The sequence below is a fragment of the Capsella rubella genome, unplaced genomic scaffold (assembly GCF_000375325.1).
Source record: "Capsella rubella cultivar Monte Gargano unplaced genomic scaffold, Caprub1_0 scaffold_3, whole genome shotgun sequence".
Classification (NCBI taxonomy): domain Eukaryota; kingdom Viridiplantae; phylum Streptophyta; class Magnoliopsida; order Brassicales; family Brassicaceae; genus Capsella; species Capsella rubella.
This window is the reverse complement of record NW_006238921.1, coordinates 13,164,888-13,178,961: the sequence shown is the minus strand read 5'-3', so window position 1 is coordinate 13,178,961 and position 14,074 is coordinate 13,164,888. Positions and strand designations below refer to the sequence as shown.

At 34.6% G+C, this 14,074-nt stretch overlaps 3 protein-coding genes across 3 annotated transcripts; all 3 read left to right on the top strand.

The window, feature by feature from the left end:
• Nucleotides 1–1,526: 1,526 nt before the first annotated feature.
• LOC17893534 (nitrate regulatory gene2 protein) lies at nt 1,527–4,800 on the top strand. The gene is made up of 4 exons (XM_006296996.2): nt 1,527–2,751; nt 2,995–3,212; nt 3,317–3,540; nt 3,634–4,800. Exons 1-4 carry the CDS (start codon nt 1,707–1,709, stop codon nt 4,343–4,345), a joined length of 2,199 nt encoding a protein of 732 aa, XP_006297058.1. The 5' UTR covers nt 1,527–1,706; the 3' UTR covers nt 4,346–4,800.
• A 3,664-nt stretch (nt 4,801–8,464) lies between these two features.
• On the top strand, nt 8,465–11,505 carry LOC17890852 (probable inactive receptor-like kinase SSP). Its single transcript, XM_023786177.1, has 10 exons — nt 8,465–8,743; nt 8,834–8,969; nt 9,319–9,452; nt 9,556–9,622; nt 9,716–9,801; nt 9,979–10,167; nt 10,255–10,731; nt 10,821–10,934; nt 11,019–11,251; nt 11,460–11,505. The coding sequence occupies exons 1-10, from the start codon at nt 8,465–8,467 to the stop codon at nt 11,503–11,505; spliced, it is 1,761 nt and encodes a 586-aa protein (XP_023641945.1).
• Nucleotides 11,506–12,134: 629 nt separating this feature from the next.
• Nucleotides 12,135–13,012, top strand: LOC17891926. Its single transcript, XM_006298985.2, has one exon. The coding sequence runs from the start codon at nt 12,217–12,219 to the stop codon at nt 13,006–13,008; it is 792 nt and encodes a 263-aa protein (XP_006299047.1). The 5' UTR covers nt 12,135–12,216; the 3' UTR covers nt 13,009–13,012.
• The last annotated feature ends 1,062 nt before the right edge of the window (nt 13,013–14,074 follow it).

Here is a 14,074-nt window from a genome sequence, read left to right as displayed (position 1 = left end):
GCTTTCGGTTTGGCCGTGGACGTCTTTAGTAAATCTCGTTCACTTGTATCTCAGAAGAAGAGACGCTTGATAATCTTGGTTATATTGTTTCCCTTGTTTTATTGCCGGTTGCTTATATTCTTGGTTTAAGGTTTCGTCTCCTTTCGTTTTTAGTTGCAAATTTTATGTTTTGTATTTCGTTTTTCTTTAAACTCCCTTTACATAGGGCTAGTGATTCTGGGATATTACCGTGGTCCGCCGGCTTAAGTTTCCCTCTTTTGGGCGTTGTATGTATTTCATCTTTGGTTACACCACAAATTTTAATATAATTCCAGTTGACAAAAAAAAGAGTTGATAGAGGTAATTTGCACACATAATTTGTTGTCTTCTATTTTTTTTTTCTCACTTCAAAAGGAGAGTGACCACTTGAAATTGAACTCACAAAAATACAACTTTGAAATTTGTTTGCACAATGCACCATTCATTTGGCACGACATGGCGCATGTGTCTGTGGTATAGCATAATGGTCTTAAACACTTATACACCATTCTTCCAATGTAGGATATTCGCTCATTTTAACACTTGGTAATATTAGAAAATTTCTAAGCTTTCTATGATAATTATTTTAATTTTAGATCCTTATTTCTCGTTCAAAATAACTTTGATTTTGATATGTTAATATACTATATCATAGGATAGTCCATTACTTTGTAAAAATTTGAGTTCCAACAATTATGGTTTCGAAGTTATGGAGGTAAATTGTTTTTTTTTTTTTTTTTTGTGTGTGTGTGTTGTAAATATGTTGTTTATAATTTTTAAAAGTAAATAATTTTAAAGTAAGTTGACTCTACACAGAGTCAATTATTGCGTGACATAACTCATTATAAAACTCATTCATGTGTATTATTACATTACAACATCATATTCATAACTGACATTTTTTTTTATTGTCCAACGACGAAATCAAAATAAGAATCAACTTCAATGAATTAGTCTAAGACGGCGTTACAAAATAATCAAACGACTACTAATACACACATGACTCACTCGACCAAACATGACTCATCCAAATTATTATTAGTCTCATTTTTGAAAACATTGTATTTTTCCAAAAATACCATAATTTGTTTTTGAATTTTCTTTCAAAAAATACCACAATTTTGTTTTTTCAAAATTTTCATAAACACACAAAATTAATTTTTGAAAGTGCAAATTTTTTTTAAATATATTTAGAATATAATTTTTAGGAATAAGATTTTGTGTATATAATTTAGAAATTAATTTTGAATGTTAAAAAATTAATATTAGTTTTGTGGTATTTTTGAAAAAAATATATTTTAAAGATATTATTAAAAAAATAAAACTTATAACATATTTTTTTGGTATTTATTGAAGTTAATAATTGTCTTTTGAAACGGATTTTTTTTCAGTAATTCATCATTGCTGGCAAAGATTCGTCTTTTCTTCTTCACTTTAAAGTTTAAAGTTCAAAATATTTTCTCGAGAAAAATACCAACTTTAAGTTTTTTTCCTTTTTTTCCCTATCACCTTCTTTGCCCCAAATTAAGCTTTACTTTTCTCATTCCTCTTCTCTCACCTAACAATATCAAAGTCTCATCCTTTTTTCACTTAAAACTTTAATAATTTCTGTACGAACGAACAATCATCTCTGATTCTTCGAATCTCAAAGAATCTCTCAAAAAAAAAAAATTAAAATTTTTGATTTGATGGGTTGTACAACCTCTAAGCTCGACGATCTCCCAGCAGTAGCGCTTTGTCGTGACCGTTGTGGTTTCTTAGAAGCAGCGATTCATCAACGTTACGCTTTAGCCGAAGCTCACGTCGCTTACACACAAGCCCTTAAAGGAATAGCTCAGCCTCTTCACAAATTCATCAATCACCACCGCCGTGAAGTTGAAGATGACGACGATTCGGATTCACCCAAGAAAGCTAAACCCAAGATGGGTTCTTCTGGGTCGGGTCATCTCGAGTTCGATTCGGATTCTGATGACGACGATACTGATTCTTTGCATTCGTCTCCTCTGCATCATCATCTAGACGAAGACCCGAATCCGAAATCGTATTTGCATATGAACTTTATGAAGAATAGTTCTATGCCTCCTTCTGTGGTTTATGAGCAGAGACCTTCGAGTCCTCAGAGGGTTTATTTCGGCGAGTCATCATCATCCTCTGGCTATAATCCGAGATATTCGAATTACGGACCTGAATCTTCACCGAAGTTGCCTCCGCCGCCACCGTCGCCGCCGAGGGAAAAGGTTTGGGATTTCTTAAACCCTTTTGATACTTATTACACTCCGTACAGTCCTAGTCGTGATTCGAGAGAGTTGAGAGAGGAATTGGATATTCCGGATTTGGAGGAAGACGATGAGGTTGTGAAGGAAGTAGTACATGGGAAACAGAAATTTGTGGCTACGGCTTCTGTGGAAGAGCCTGCAAGTAACTCTGGTGGTGCCAGCACTAGCGGCGGAGGAGGTCAGGCTTCTTTGTATCAGACTAGGCCAACTGTGTCAGTTGAGAAAGAAGATATGGAGCACGAGGTTCATGTCGTGGAGAAGAAAGTTGTTGAGGATGGTAGTGGTGGAGACGAGGTGCGGAGGAGTAATGCTGCGGCTGCACATAGCAGTCGGGTCCGGCGTGGGGTGCCTGAGGTTGCGAAAGAGATAGAAGCTCAGTTCTTGAGAGCTGCAGAGTCAGGAAGTGAGATTGCAGTGATGCTTGAAGTGGGCAAGCATCCTTATGGTCGCAAACATGGTAGATTTCATCATCATTTGCTACATGTCTTATTTTACTTTGTGTATGCTTTTAATGATGCTGTTGCCAAACTTTTGCTTCTTTGTAGAGATCAAGTAAATGTTTATGGTTTTGTGTCAATATATGATTCTTTTGACACTATTGTCAGTGAAAAGAATGTTACATATTGCAGCTTTCTTGTGTTTGAACTTTGAACTATTCTTTGATTTCTGAAAAATAGACTGTGTGCCTGTATTGGAGCAGTTTCGTCAAAGAAGCTGCAGGAGGTAACCCCATCACTATCTGTGGTTTCGCCAGCTCAATCATCAACCTCCAAGAAAACTAAAGCTGATGCCTCTTCTCCATTGGCTGCTCCTACTTACGCAGACATTGAGGCAGAGCTTGCTTTAAGGTCTCGTAATCTTTCTTCGACATTGCACAAGCTCCATCTCTGGGAGAAGAAGCTTTACGAGGAAGTCAAGGTATATTATTTATACAGAAAGTGTCTCTCTTAAGATAGTCAGATGTGATAACTTTAGTTAGCTCACTTTAGTCAAGGTTTGAACTACATTTTTTGTGCATGTAGGCCGAGGAAAAACTGCGTGTAACCCATGAGAAAAAGTTGAGGAAGCTGAAGCGTTTGGATGAAAGAGGTGCCGAGGATCTAAAAGTAGATTCAACACGAAAGTTAGTGAGAAGTTTGTCCTCAAAGATAAGGATTGCAATTCAAGTTGTTGATAAAATCTCCGTGACTATTAACAAGATAAGAGACGAAGAGCTATGGCTGCAACTGAATGAATTGATCCAAGGGTACGCTGGATGAAAATTTCATGCAATCGTATTTTACTATGATCTTTCTTTGTTTCGTACTGGTTTCTCATTAGATGCCAACCCCTCTTACAGGCTTAATAGAATGTGGATTTCCATGCTTGAGTGCCATAGAAGTCAGTTTGAGGCTATTAAGGAAGCCAGAGGTTTAGGCCCCATTAGAGTGAGCAAAACACTTGGTGATGATCATCTCGAAGCTACAAGGATGCTTGGGCATGAACTTATAAATTGGATTGTAGGATTCTCCAGTTGGGTTAGTGCGCAAAAAGGTTTTGTAAGAGAACTGAATAGCTGGCTTATGAAGTGTCTTTTCTATGAACCTGAGGAAACTCCTGATGGATTCGTTCCTTTTTCTCCTGGTCGTATTGGGGCTCCATTGATCTTTGTGATATGTAACCAGTGGGAACAAGCTCTGGATAGAATATCAGAGAAGGAAGTTATCGAGGCTATACGCCGTTTCACTACGAGTGTGCTGCATCTCTGGGAAAAAGATAGGTCCGAAACCCGGGAGAGGATGACGGGGCAGGGTGATCCAAGAAATGTGGACCGAGAGGAACAAAGATTACAGAAAGAGATTCAAGAACTGGAGAGGAAAATGGTTCTGGTGGGTCCGGGCGAGGATAACATTGTCTACCAAAGCGACACTAGTAACGATAGTTTACAAGGTAGTCTTCAACGTATATTTGAAGCTATGGAGAGATTTACAGAGGAATCAGTGAAAGCTTATGAGGATCTCTTGCATCGTGCTGAAGAAGAATGCGGCTCTCGCGAAACAGATGAAGACTAATGAAAAACCATGGAGGAAAATATCGCTTGACCAAAATGATCATAGACTTGTGAGTTGATTCACGTGCTATATATAGACAGCTAAGTTATGCTTGGCCATGATGATGCATGATCCACCATGACTCAGTCTGTAGACTGGAGCACCAGACCACATTCATATATATGGATGGTATCTAAGGCACCAGGAAGTTAATGTATCACCTTCCTCGTACACGCGCAATAACTGCTCTGCAGAAGACATGGGATAGAGAAATGGATCAATGCTCAGTTAATGGATGTGGTCATGTGCTATGTGCCCTATTTTAGAAGGGGCATGGTTGGCACATGTGAATTACCCAATTTTGTATAGCTTAATCTTTTCTTAGAACGTTACTATGCTCCACTATCTATGTCCACAACATTTTTCAGTCTATGAACAAAAATCTTGACAGATTTATAAATGTTTGGTTTTAATAATTTGGGAAGCTGTAGTTTAACTAGTATGTGATTATCATCACCATTCTACAATACCCTGTTACAACATATCATATACCACAAAGAGGCAGTGCATTCGTAGGCATGAAAAGGTTCAATAGTTCATAGCTTCAACTATATGATGTGCTACTTTTGCCCATTCCATGGTTTGATACTTTTGCTATGATCACACCTTGAATGAGAGTTGCGAAACCCTATATTGTTTATTGGAACTTCAAAACATTTGTGATTATAACAGATGCATTGAGTAGTAGTAGAATACAAACCAGTTTTATTTATGTATTTGATCCCATTCCATATTACAAAAGTCCAATGCTTCACCTGTGCAATATGAAGTGAGCAATACAGCTGCGTGTAGCATGTTCATATTGTACAGCTGAAGCATTGGACCATTGTAATTTGTAATTTTGTTGTAGATTGAACAAATCTTATGTGAGGAAGTATGATTCAAAGAAAAAAAACTATGATTCAATTGTAAAATCACAATACGTTTTTTTTTTTTTAGTGAATACATGTAAGAGTAGTGTTTATGATCAGCAAAATATTTGGTTAAATACACAAAAACGGGGATGTTGAATCATCCAAATTTAAGAAACTTATTAATTTAGTTTGACTCCATCAGTTTCTTAATTATTCTTCTTGGTAAATTAAAATTAGGGAAATTAAATAATAAGAAAATTAATAAATTCTGGAAATATATTTACACTTTTAAGATAATCAAACATTGACTATAGGAAATTAGGAATTAGGAAATCCTGTAGTTAGTTTTTTCTTTTTTTTTTCACTTTTGGTAACCATCATCAGTTAGTTTTTGACTCTTTTTATTTTCCTTGCCCTTTTCGTTATAACAGAAGTCAATGTTTTTGTCAGATACTGGATGTAGGAAAGTGAGTAAGATTTTTTTGCACGTATGAATATTAGGAAAGAAAGTTACTGAAAAATAAATATTTGTTGAATTATATTCGTGTAACAATTTTTGAAATAATCTATCTCTATAATATAAGAGCCTAAATTATGAGTTAATAATTTTCTTACACTCTTATTTAAAATGTAAGAGTATGGTGTATGGATGAAAATAATATTAAACCACATTAAGAAGTTTTTTTTTCTTTTAACAACGTAACTTAAGAAGAAAAAAAGAAAAAAGAAAAAAACGTAACTTAAGAATAAAATCAGTTATGATACACAGGTTCACTGTCCATCATGATTGATAGTTGAATTTAATGGGTTAACCCAAACACACTCTAATCCATGAACCTAATAAATTGGAATTTTGGGTATTAATGGATTAATGGGTTAAATGGGTTAATGAATTTAGTGAGTTGAGTTGTAATGGTTTCGATTGAAATGGTTTATTGGGTTATCCATAACAAAACCAATAAAATTGAACAATCTTAAATCAAATAGATATACCAAATATAACCAAATTAAATATCTAAACCGATTTTATTAAACCACAAGCCTAATTTAATTAGATTAAGCAAGAAAAAGAAGAAGCTAATTAACATTTTTCCGCCAAAAAAGGGATTTCATAATTTCCCGCTAAAAACGGGATTCCATATTTTCCTGCCAAAAACGGGATTCCATATTTTCCCGCCAAAAACATGATTTTGAAATTTCTCGCCAAAAACATAATTTTATAATTTCCCGCCAAAAAATATGATATTATATTGTTATTAATAATAAATTCTGATAATAAATTATTAATATCTAATAATATTATTTTATTATTTTATTACTATGAGTCAACCCATTTAAGTTAAACCATTGCATTTAACCATTAAAACACAAGCCTAATTTAATAAATGTAATGTTTTTAACCATTAAAACAATCAAATAATTAGGTTAATGGGTTGATTCAAACCATTTGTTAAATGGTTTGGATCAACTCATAAACCATTTAAGTCCAAATTCATTGGATTATGAGTTGGTCTAGGTTGGTTTACCCATTTTGACACCCATAGATACAAATTACGTATAATCTTTACTAAAACACAAAATTACTTATGGTCACTTTGTAATATAAAGTAAAACTCAAAATAATTAGCAACCTGTAAGGCTTTCTTTAACCGTTAATAGTTCTGAAACCTTCATAGTTTCATTGGAATTAAAATAGGGTTTTGTGCAAATAAACCCTCCAAAATAAAACAGTTATTCATCGGTCTTTCTACTGACTAGAGGCACTGAAAGCTGATAAGCTCCCTAGATTACGCCTCAAGATCACCTTTTACAACAAAGATCTGTGTTTTCATCTTCCACAACGAGAAACAATTGACTGGCTCGTCTTCATACTATGTTTTGACTTATTGTTGCTTAAGTTTGCTACTTCTGTACAATTGAATCAGCCGATACTAAACCAAAGATACAATCTCTATTTTCTAATGCATCAAATTTTTGTGTGCAACAGTCTCATTTTACTCCATGTAGAAAGACTTGACACCTTCAAAGATAATATAGAGATGAGTCATGGTGTTGTCCACTTTTTCTTCAAGTAGCCATGTAAAAAAAAATTAACCTTCATTGAATTATAGGTGAAGTCCACCTGAATAATTCGGCTCCTATCCCCGTACAGACCATACAAAAATGCTTGAAACATAACACATGAACATAATTAACATATATAGGAAGAACATTAATACACTATTTGATTGGAGGAAATTTACATTTTTAATATTTGCCCTATCTCATGCAACAAATTGCGTGTACTCTTTACTAGTCTATCACTTCATTTATTGATTTCATTTCATGATCATTCTGAAAACCCTAATTTTTTTTTCTCGATATACCCTTGGTTATTTTTTATATTTCAATGGAGATAGTATTAAATGTAATGTTATATTATTACTTTTTCCTATATAATACAAAATGAAATTCTGTATTCTTTATAGAAAAATTATTATAGAGGTAAATAAACTAAAATTTCAAATATATTGAATGGTAAAATGTGAAACTAAATCTTGAATTTTAAAATTTGACCGTGACACTAGCTAAAATTATAATATTTTTACATTAATAAAGCTAATATTTAGTATTTTTTAAAGAAAAGTAAAATCAATTTTTTTTTTCATTCTTTACATTTAAAACATTACCTTATTTGTTAAATTTTTATAATCCTGTTGACTAGAATTTTAAATGACTTTCAAAGTCTTAGTTGCAATTCTACATATGTTCATTAATATCCCAAAAGGCAACACATACTAAAACAAGAAGATCTTCAAGTCAACCTAATCAAAAAAAAGAAAGTTATATTCGAAACATTTTCAAAGTATCAAAAATTGTAAATACTTATAGAAATTTAGTTAAAATATTATAATTGATAAAAAAAATTTTAAAGCAAAAATTAACGAGCAGATATATTTTAAAAAGCAATAAACGCGCTTATGGCACGGATTCTCATCTAGTAAAAAACAAGAACCGAAAAGAAGAAAAAAAACAAAACAAAAAAACCCTTGAGTGACAAAAAAGAAAGAAGGTCTCTTCTTCTAATTTTGGCACGAGGAATGATGGTAATAATGCTATAAAATCAGTCTCGGCAACAAAGAGACACTGAAGATTTAGAGTCAAACGTCACCAAAGACCAAACAAGGAATCAAATAAAACAATAAGGAATAGCTTTGTGTCTCTTCCCTTTGGCCGCTGAAGAATCATGGGTTGTTGTTACTCCTTGCCTTCAACAGTAGATCCTCTTCATGACAAGACGACCGATGCATCTCCCGAGCCGGCCAGAAACGGCGGAGGAGAAGATCCACCGTTGATAAAGTTCTCTTTCTACGATCTCAAGATGGCCACCAGACATTTTTGTCCTGATAACATCGTTTCGGAACATGGCTTCGATATTGTCTTCAAGGGCTATCTGCTAAACGGTGGCATCGTCGCGGTCAAGATATTTAACAGCATGGTTTGGTCTGATCCCAACCAGTTTGTGGTACGTACTCTTACTTTTGTCTGAAAATGCTTATTTTGTGACGGTTGTTGATTGAATCGCTTGGTTTATGTTTTGTCTAAACGTTTTCAGGAAGAGGCACGAAGAGTTGGTAGGTTAAGACATAAGAGACTTGTCAATCTGATTGGTTATTGTTGTGATGGAGACAAAAGACTTCTTGTCGCAGATTACATGCCTTATGATAATCTTGCTAAGCGTTTATCCCAGCGTATGATTCATTTCTCTTCATATCCTTGTTTTATTCATAACATTTTAGGGTTTTGTTGTTTTATTCATAACATTTTAATTAGGGTTTTGTGGATCTGAGGATATATATAGAGGTTTGCATTGGTTCTATATGACATGATGTGTAGTATATATCAGTGTATATCTTATTTTATTCATAAAATTTTAGGGCTTTGTGGATATATTTGAGGATACATAGAGAGAGGTTTGCATTGTTGGTTTGTTATGACATGATCATGTGTGATATCAATGTATATATTGCTTGTCGAAATGTGTAAACGATTGAATCTGATAGAACTTGCTAGCATTTTTTTTATTGTTTTGGATCACAGGGAAAACTCATAGGATGGATTGGTATATGAGGTTGAGAATAGCCTGTGGTATAGCTGAAGCATTGGATTATTGCAACACAGCAGGCTTTGCTTTTTACAATAATCTAAGTGCTTACAAGGTTTTGTTTGATGAGGTATATATATTATTAAGACAAACATTCTCATGCATATGCCTCTTCTTATGTGGTCTACGTATGCTAAAAATGTTTTTATTATCAAATGGTGTAATATTTGAAGGATGGTGATGCATGTCTTTCCTGTTTCGGCTTGGTGAAGGGGATCAATGATGAGCAAACAACAACAGGTAATAATTAAATACACATTTCTCTTTTCGTATTATTATTATTATTATTATCAAAATGTGATGTTACAGTTTTTAATAATATTCTCATTTCAGGAAGTGTGAGCCCTCAAAATGTGACATACAGATATGGTACTCTCCTTCTGATTCTTCTAAGTGGAAAGCAAATTCCTCCAAGCCATGTAAGTGATCATTATGCTCAAGTCATCTCTTTCTTTCTTAGTTGTGTGAATCAACCATTCATTTTGATTTTTGTTCTTGTAATCATTATAAGGTTATATCTACCATTGTTAATTTCTTGCAACACAAGCCACATATAAACCAATTAATTAGTTTGCTATTTATTTTTTTGCTTCTAGGTTCCTGAGATGATACATGGAAAGACTGTTTTCCAGGTGATGGATCCATATCTGAAAGGGAGGTTTCCCGTGGATCAAGCTACCGCGGTTTTCAATCTCGCCATTCAATGTTTACAGGATGAGGATCAAGAGAGTCCTAACACAAAAGAGATTGTTGCAACTCTTGAAACCTTGCAAACTAGAACAGAAGTAATGAGCTTATTGTTACCCGTAGTTTCATTCTTGGTTGTATTTTTCTCACATTCTATATTAAAGTTGATCTTCATCTCCTTATAGGTTCCATCTCATGAAGTTATTGAAATGACAATGCCGCAGAACGAGGCATCATTGTCAACTCATTTTTCATCAACTCATCAGTCACCAAGTCATCTTTCGTCAACTCATCTTTCTCCAACTCACCTTTCATCAACTCATCAGTCACCAAGTCATCTTTCGTCAACTCATCTTTCTCCAACTCATTTTTCATCAGCTCATCAGTCACCAAGTCATCTTTCGTCAACTCATCATTCGCCAACTCAGCAGTCACCAAGTCATCTTTCGTCAACCCATCTTTCTCCAACTCATTTTTCATCAACTCATCAGTCACCAAGTCATCTTTCATCAACTCATCTTTCTCCAACTCATCATTCGCCAACTCACCTTTCGCCAACTCCTCTTTCGCCTTTAGGAGAGGCTTGCTCGAAAATGGACCTTGCATCTATTCATAAAATCATGGTGTCAACAGCATATGGAGATGACAAGGATTTCATTGAGGTAACCAAACTCATCAACTTAAACATAACTTTACAACTATATTTAGCATCAAAGAGGCTAACTACTCTTGTATTTGTTCATGAGCTAAGGTATCTTTTGAAGAATGGATACAAGAAGTGAAAGAACTTCAAGATGTGCGAAAACAAGGTGATCAAGCCTTCGTAGAGCAAGACTTTAAAACCGCCATCGCCTGTTATTCTCAGGTAGTTAACATTCTCTGCCTTTCTAGCATGCATAGTAGTTCAATCTCTATGTTTTAAAAAATCTGTTTCTATTTCTGGCCACAGTTCATTGAGGGTAGGACAACAGTGTACCCAAGTGTTTATGCGAGGCGTAGTCTATGCCGTCTATTCTGCAATGAGCCAGATGATGCCCTCCTTGATGGTATGGCTGCACAAAGTGTGTTCCCTGATTGGCCAACTGCCTTATACTTGCAGTCTGTGGCCTTGGCCAAACTCAACATGAACACTGACTCTGCTGATACTTTGAATGAAGCATCTATTCTTGAAGAAAAGAAACTGCAACAATGAGAAAGAACCTTGGTTTTGCTTTTGTCATGTCTTTTTTTATAATTTCTGAGTTACGTATTAAAACAAGTTAAAACCTTTTTTTTTATGTGAAACCTTCTTTATCTTCATCTCTTGTAGTGACCAATTTTAAGACGGTCTTTGGGTATATTGAGAAAGAAAGTCTTATTGCACTAAGTTTCCATTCTTCTTTATGTAAAGATACAATGTGTGGCTATGGAGATTGTACAGAGGCTGCTTAGCTTAAATGTATAATTAACATTAATCATGCATGAAACTAGAAAAGAAAACAGCAATGATGTTTGCAATCGTCTAGTCTTGGATTTAGATAATATCTATTAATAAAATTCAAGAATATGAACTCACAAGTGTGGCAAGAAATTGATGTGTTAAAGTTTGTCACATATAACAAAGATGCCATGTCTTGTTCTCATGTCTCCGTACTCTGTACTCATACATATTGTGGTTGCTGAGAGGAAAAGGAGACATGCAAGATCCGAGTTTAGAGTATAGAGATTATATTTTGAGAGCTTTTGTAAATCTTCTCCAACCATCCCTCTATACAGCTCATTGTACTTCATATAAAAAATGTGTTTTAGTTCAGACACATAAGAGACATGTCTTAATTGTCACTCGTGCAAAAAATGGAATAAGAGACATGTCTTTATTGTAAATGGTGTGTTGAGCTGTAAGGATGGTTAGAGAGAGACATAGAACTACAATGACGGAGATCTTGATCCACTAATTTTGTATTACTATATGAGATGCCTCTTGTCACCTACTGAAAGGTGTATTGCACAAACATTTTACTAATGATATGAATAGTTTAAGCACCAAGAGTTACCTCTTCTCTATCTTCCCTTGTGGTAGTGTATATATATAAGGCTTGTGAGGCAATGAGAAGGCAAAACAAACATCTTAAGCTCTCTTAAGAAAAAAATCTAAACAAAAACATAAAATGGCTGTCTCTTTCCATGTTCGCTCTAACAGTTTCCCTTCAAGACCTCACCCACAAGCTGCTCATGTCGATGAGCAGTTGGCCCGTTTGAGATCTTCTGAGGAAACTTCAACCTCTTCCAGCTATTCTATCTGCAAAAGACTTGATAACCTTCAGGATTTACATGAGTCTCTTGACAAGCTTATTCGCTTACCCGCTACCCAACAGTCTCTAGGTCAAGAGCAGAACAAGAAAGCTGTAGAGCAGCTTCTTGATGGATCCCTTAGGATCTTGGAGGTGTGCAACATTTCCAAGGAAGCTTTGTCACAGATGAAAGAAGGTCTCATGGAGATCCAGTCGATTCTAAGAAGAAAGCGCGGAGATCTATCAGGAGAGGTGAAGAAATACTTGGCCTCAAGAAAGTCCTTCAAAAGGACATTCCAGAAAGTACAAAAGTCTCTTAAGGTTGCACAAGCCGAAGACAACAACGACGAATCTTTGGCTGTATTCGGAGAAGCAGAAGCTATTACAGTTGCTCTTTTTGATTCTCTCTTCATCTACATGTCAGGATCAAAGGCTTGTAGCAAATGGTCAGTCGTCTCAAAGCTAATGAACAAGAAGAAAGCTACATGTGAAACGCAAGCAAACGAATTCACGAAGGTTGATTCCGAATTCCAATCCGAAAAGACCTTGAAGATGGAGGATGTTCAGATCCTAGAGTCATGCATTCAAGATCTTGAAGATGGACTTGAATCACTTTCAAAGTCAATGATTAAATACAGAGTCTCATTCCTTAACATCTTAGGCCACTAATGAAAATGCCTACAATATTTTTGTATATATCAAATTAATGTTAAAAAAATATATTAACAACAACAAATACAATTACTTAATTCTTTGGTTACATCTCTTCATCTCTCTCCCCTAATCATCTCAATCTTGTTAGCTTAATCATAAGAATTTTCTAACGGTTAAAACCAATAAACATGTGCTTGCCTCCACATAATCATGTAGCATACACGTTTGTTCAAAAAATTTATAAAGATCCACCAAGTTTTTTATTAGGTGGATGTGTTCATGCACATGCCATGATCTACGGATACGGATCTTGCCCCTACTTCATCATCTATATCACAGTTGTCCAAATATGCTTTCTTGTGATTAGTATAATCATATCATGCATTTGCAAGCGTGTGCTATACTGGAAACAGGTTATGTATAGCTCACACGGAGACAGTTATTAATATTCACAAAAACTAAATCCTGAGGGAGGAGGAGACAAAGCCAAGCTGGAACTGACAGAAGCTATTGGAGAGTGCTCGTGTGGTTTGACATTTTTTTTAAGATAACAAAACTTCAAAATCAAAGCATAGCTTTATTTAATTCCTTGAAGACAACATCCACACGTATTGTTTTACATGCCATTATCTACGGATAAGGATCTTGCCGCTCACTCCACCAAATCACTATTATTATCATTTGAAGATTTTAATATAATTCACATTTTTTAAAAATTAACATAATGCAAGCGTGTAACATCATTAAAAACACATTTTTTTAAATGAAGATTACATTTAAAAGAATATATATTTCTTTTTGCATTAACATGGGAAAAATTATAATTTTCTTGAGCAAGTCTATTAAAAATGACTAATTTGGTTTATTGATGTTTCTTGTAATGTAACTTACTTCATGTTGTATTATAACATGCATGGCGAAAACTACCTTTTCTTGAGCAAGTATATAAAGAACTAAAATGACTTATTTGTTTTATTGATGTTTTCATGTAATGTAACTCACTTCATGTTCTATTTACGATTTTTTCATGGCTATTTTTTTGCGGTTGCACCTATGTTTACATTTTAAAGAGTATAGAACA

Coding starts and splice junctions, on each gene's coding strand:
- LOC17891926 (XM_006298985.2), top strand. CDS start 12,217: ATGGCTGTCTCTTTCCATGTTCGCTCTAACAGTTTCCCTTCAAGACCT.
- LOC17890852 (XM_023786177.1), top strand. CDS start 8,465: ATGGGTTGTTGTTACTCCTTGCCTTCAACAGTAGATCCTCTTCATGAC. Junction 8,744..8,833: donor CTGATCCCAACCAGTTTGTG/GTACGTACTCTT, acceptor AAACGTTTTCAG/GAAGAGGCACGAAGAGTTGG. Junction 9,802..9,978: donor AGCAAATTCCTCCAAGCCAT/GTAAGTGATCAT, acceptor TTTTGCTTCTAG/GTTCCTGAGATGATACATGG.
- LOC17893534 (XM_006296996.2), top strand. CDS start 1,707: ATGGGTTGTACAACCTCTAAGCTCGACGATCTCCCAGCAGTAGCGCTT. Junction 2,752..2,994: donor TCCTTATGGTCGCAAACATG/GTAGATTTCATC, acceptor GTATTGGAGCAG/TTTCGTCAAAGAAGCTGCAG. Junction 3,213..3,316: donor AGCTTTACGAGGAAGTCAAG/GTATATTATTTA, acceptor TTGTGCATGTAG/GCCGAGGAAAAACTGCGTGT.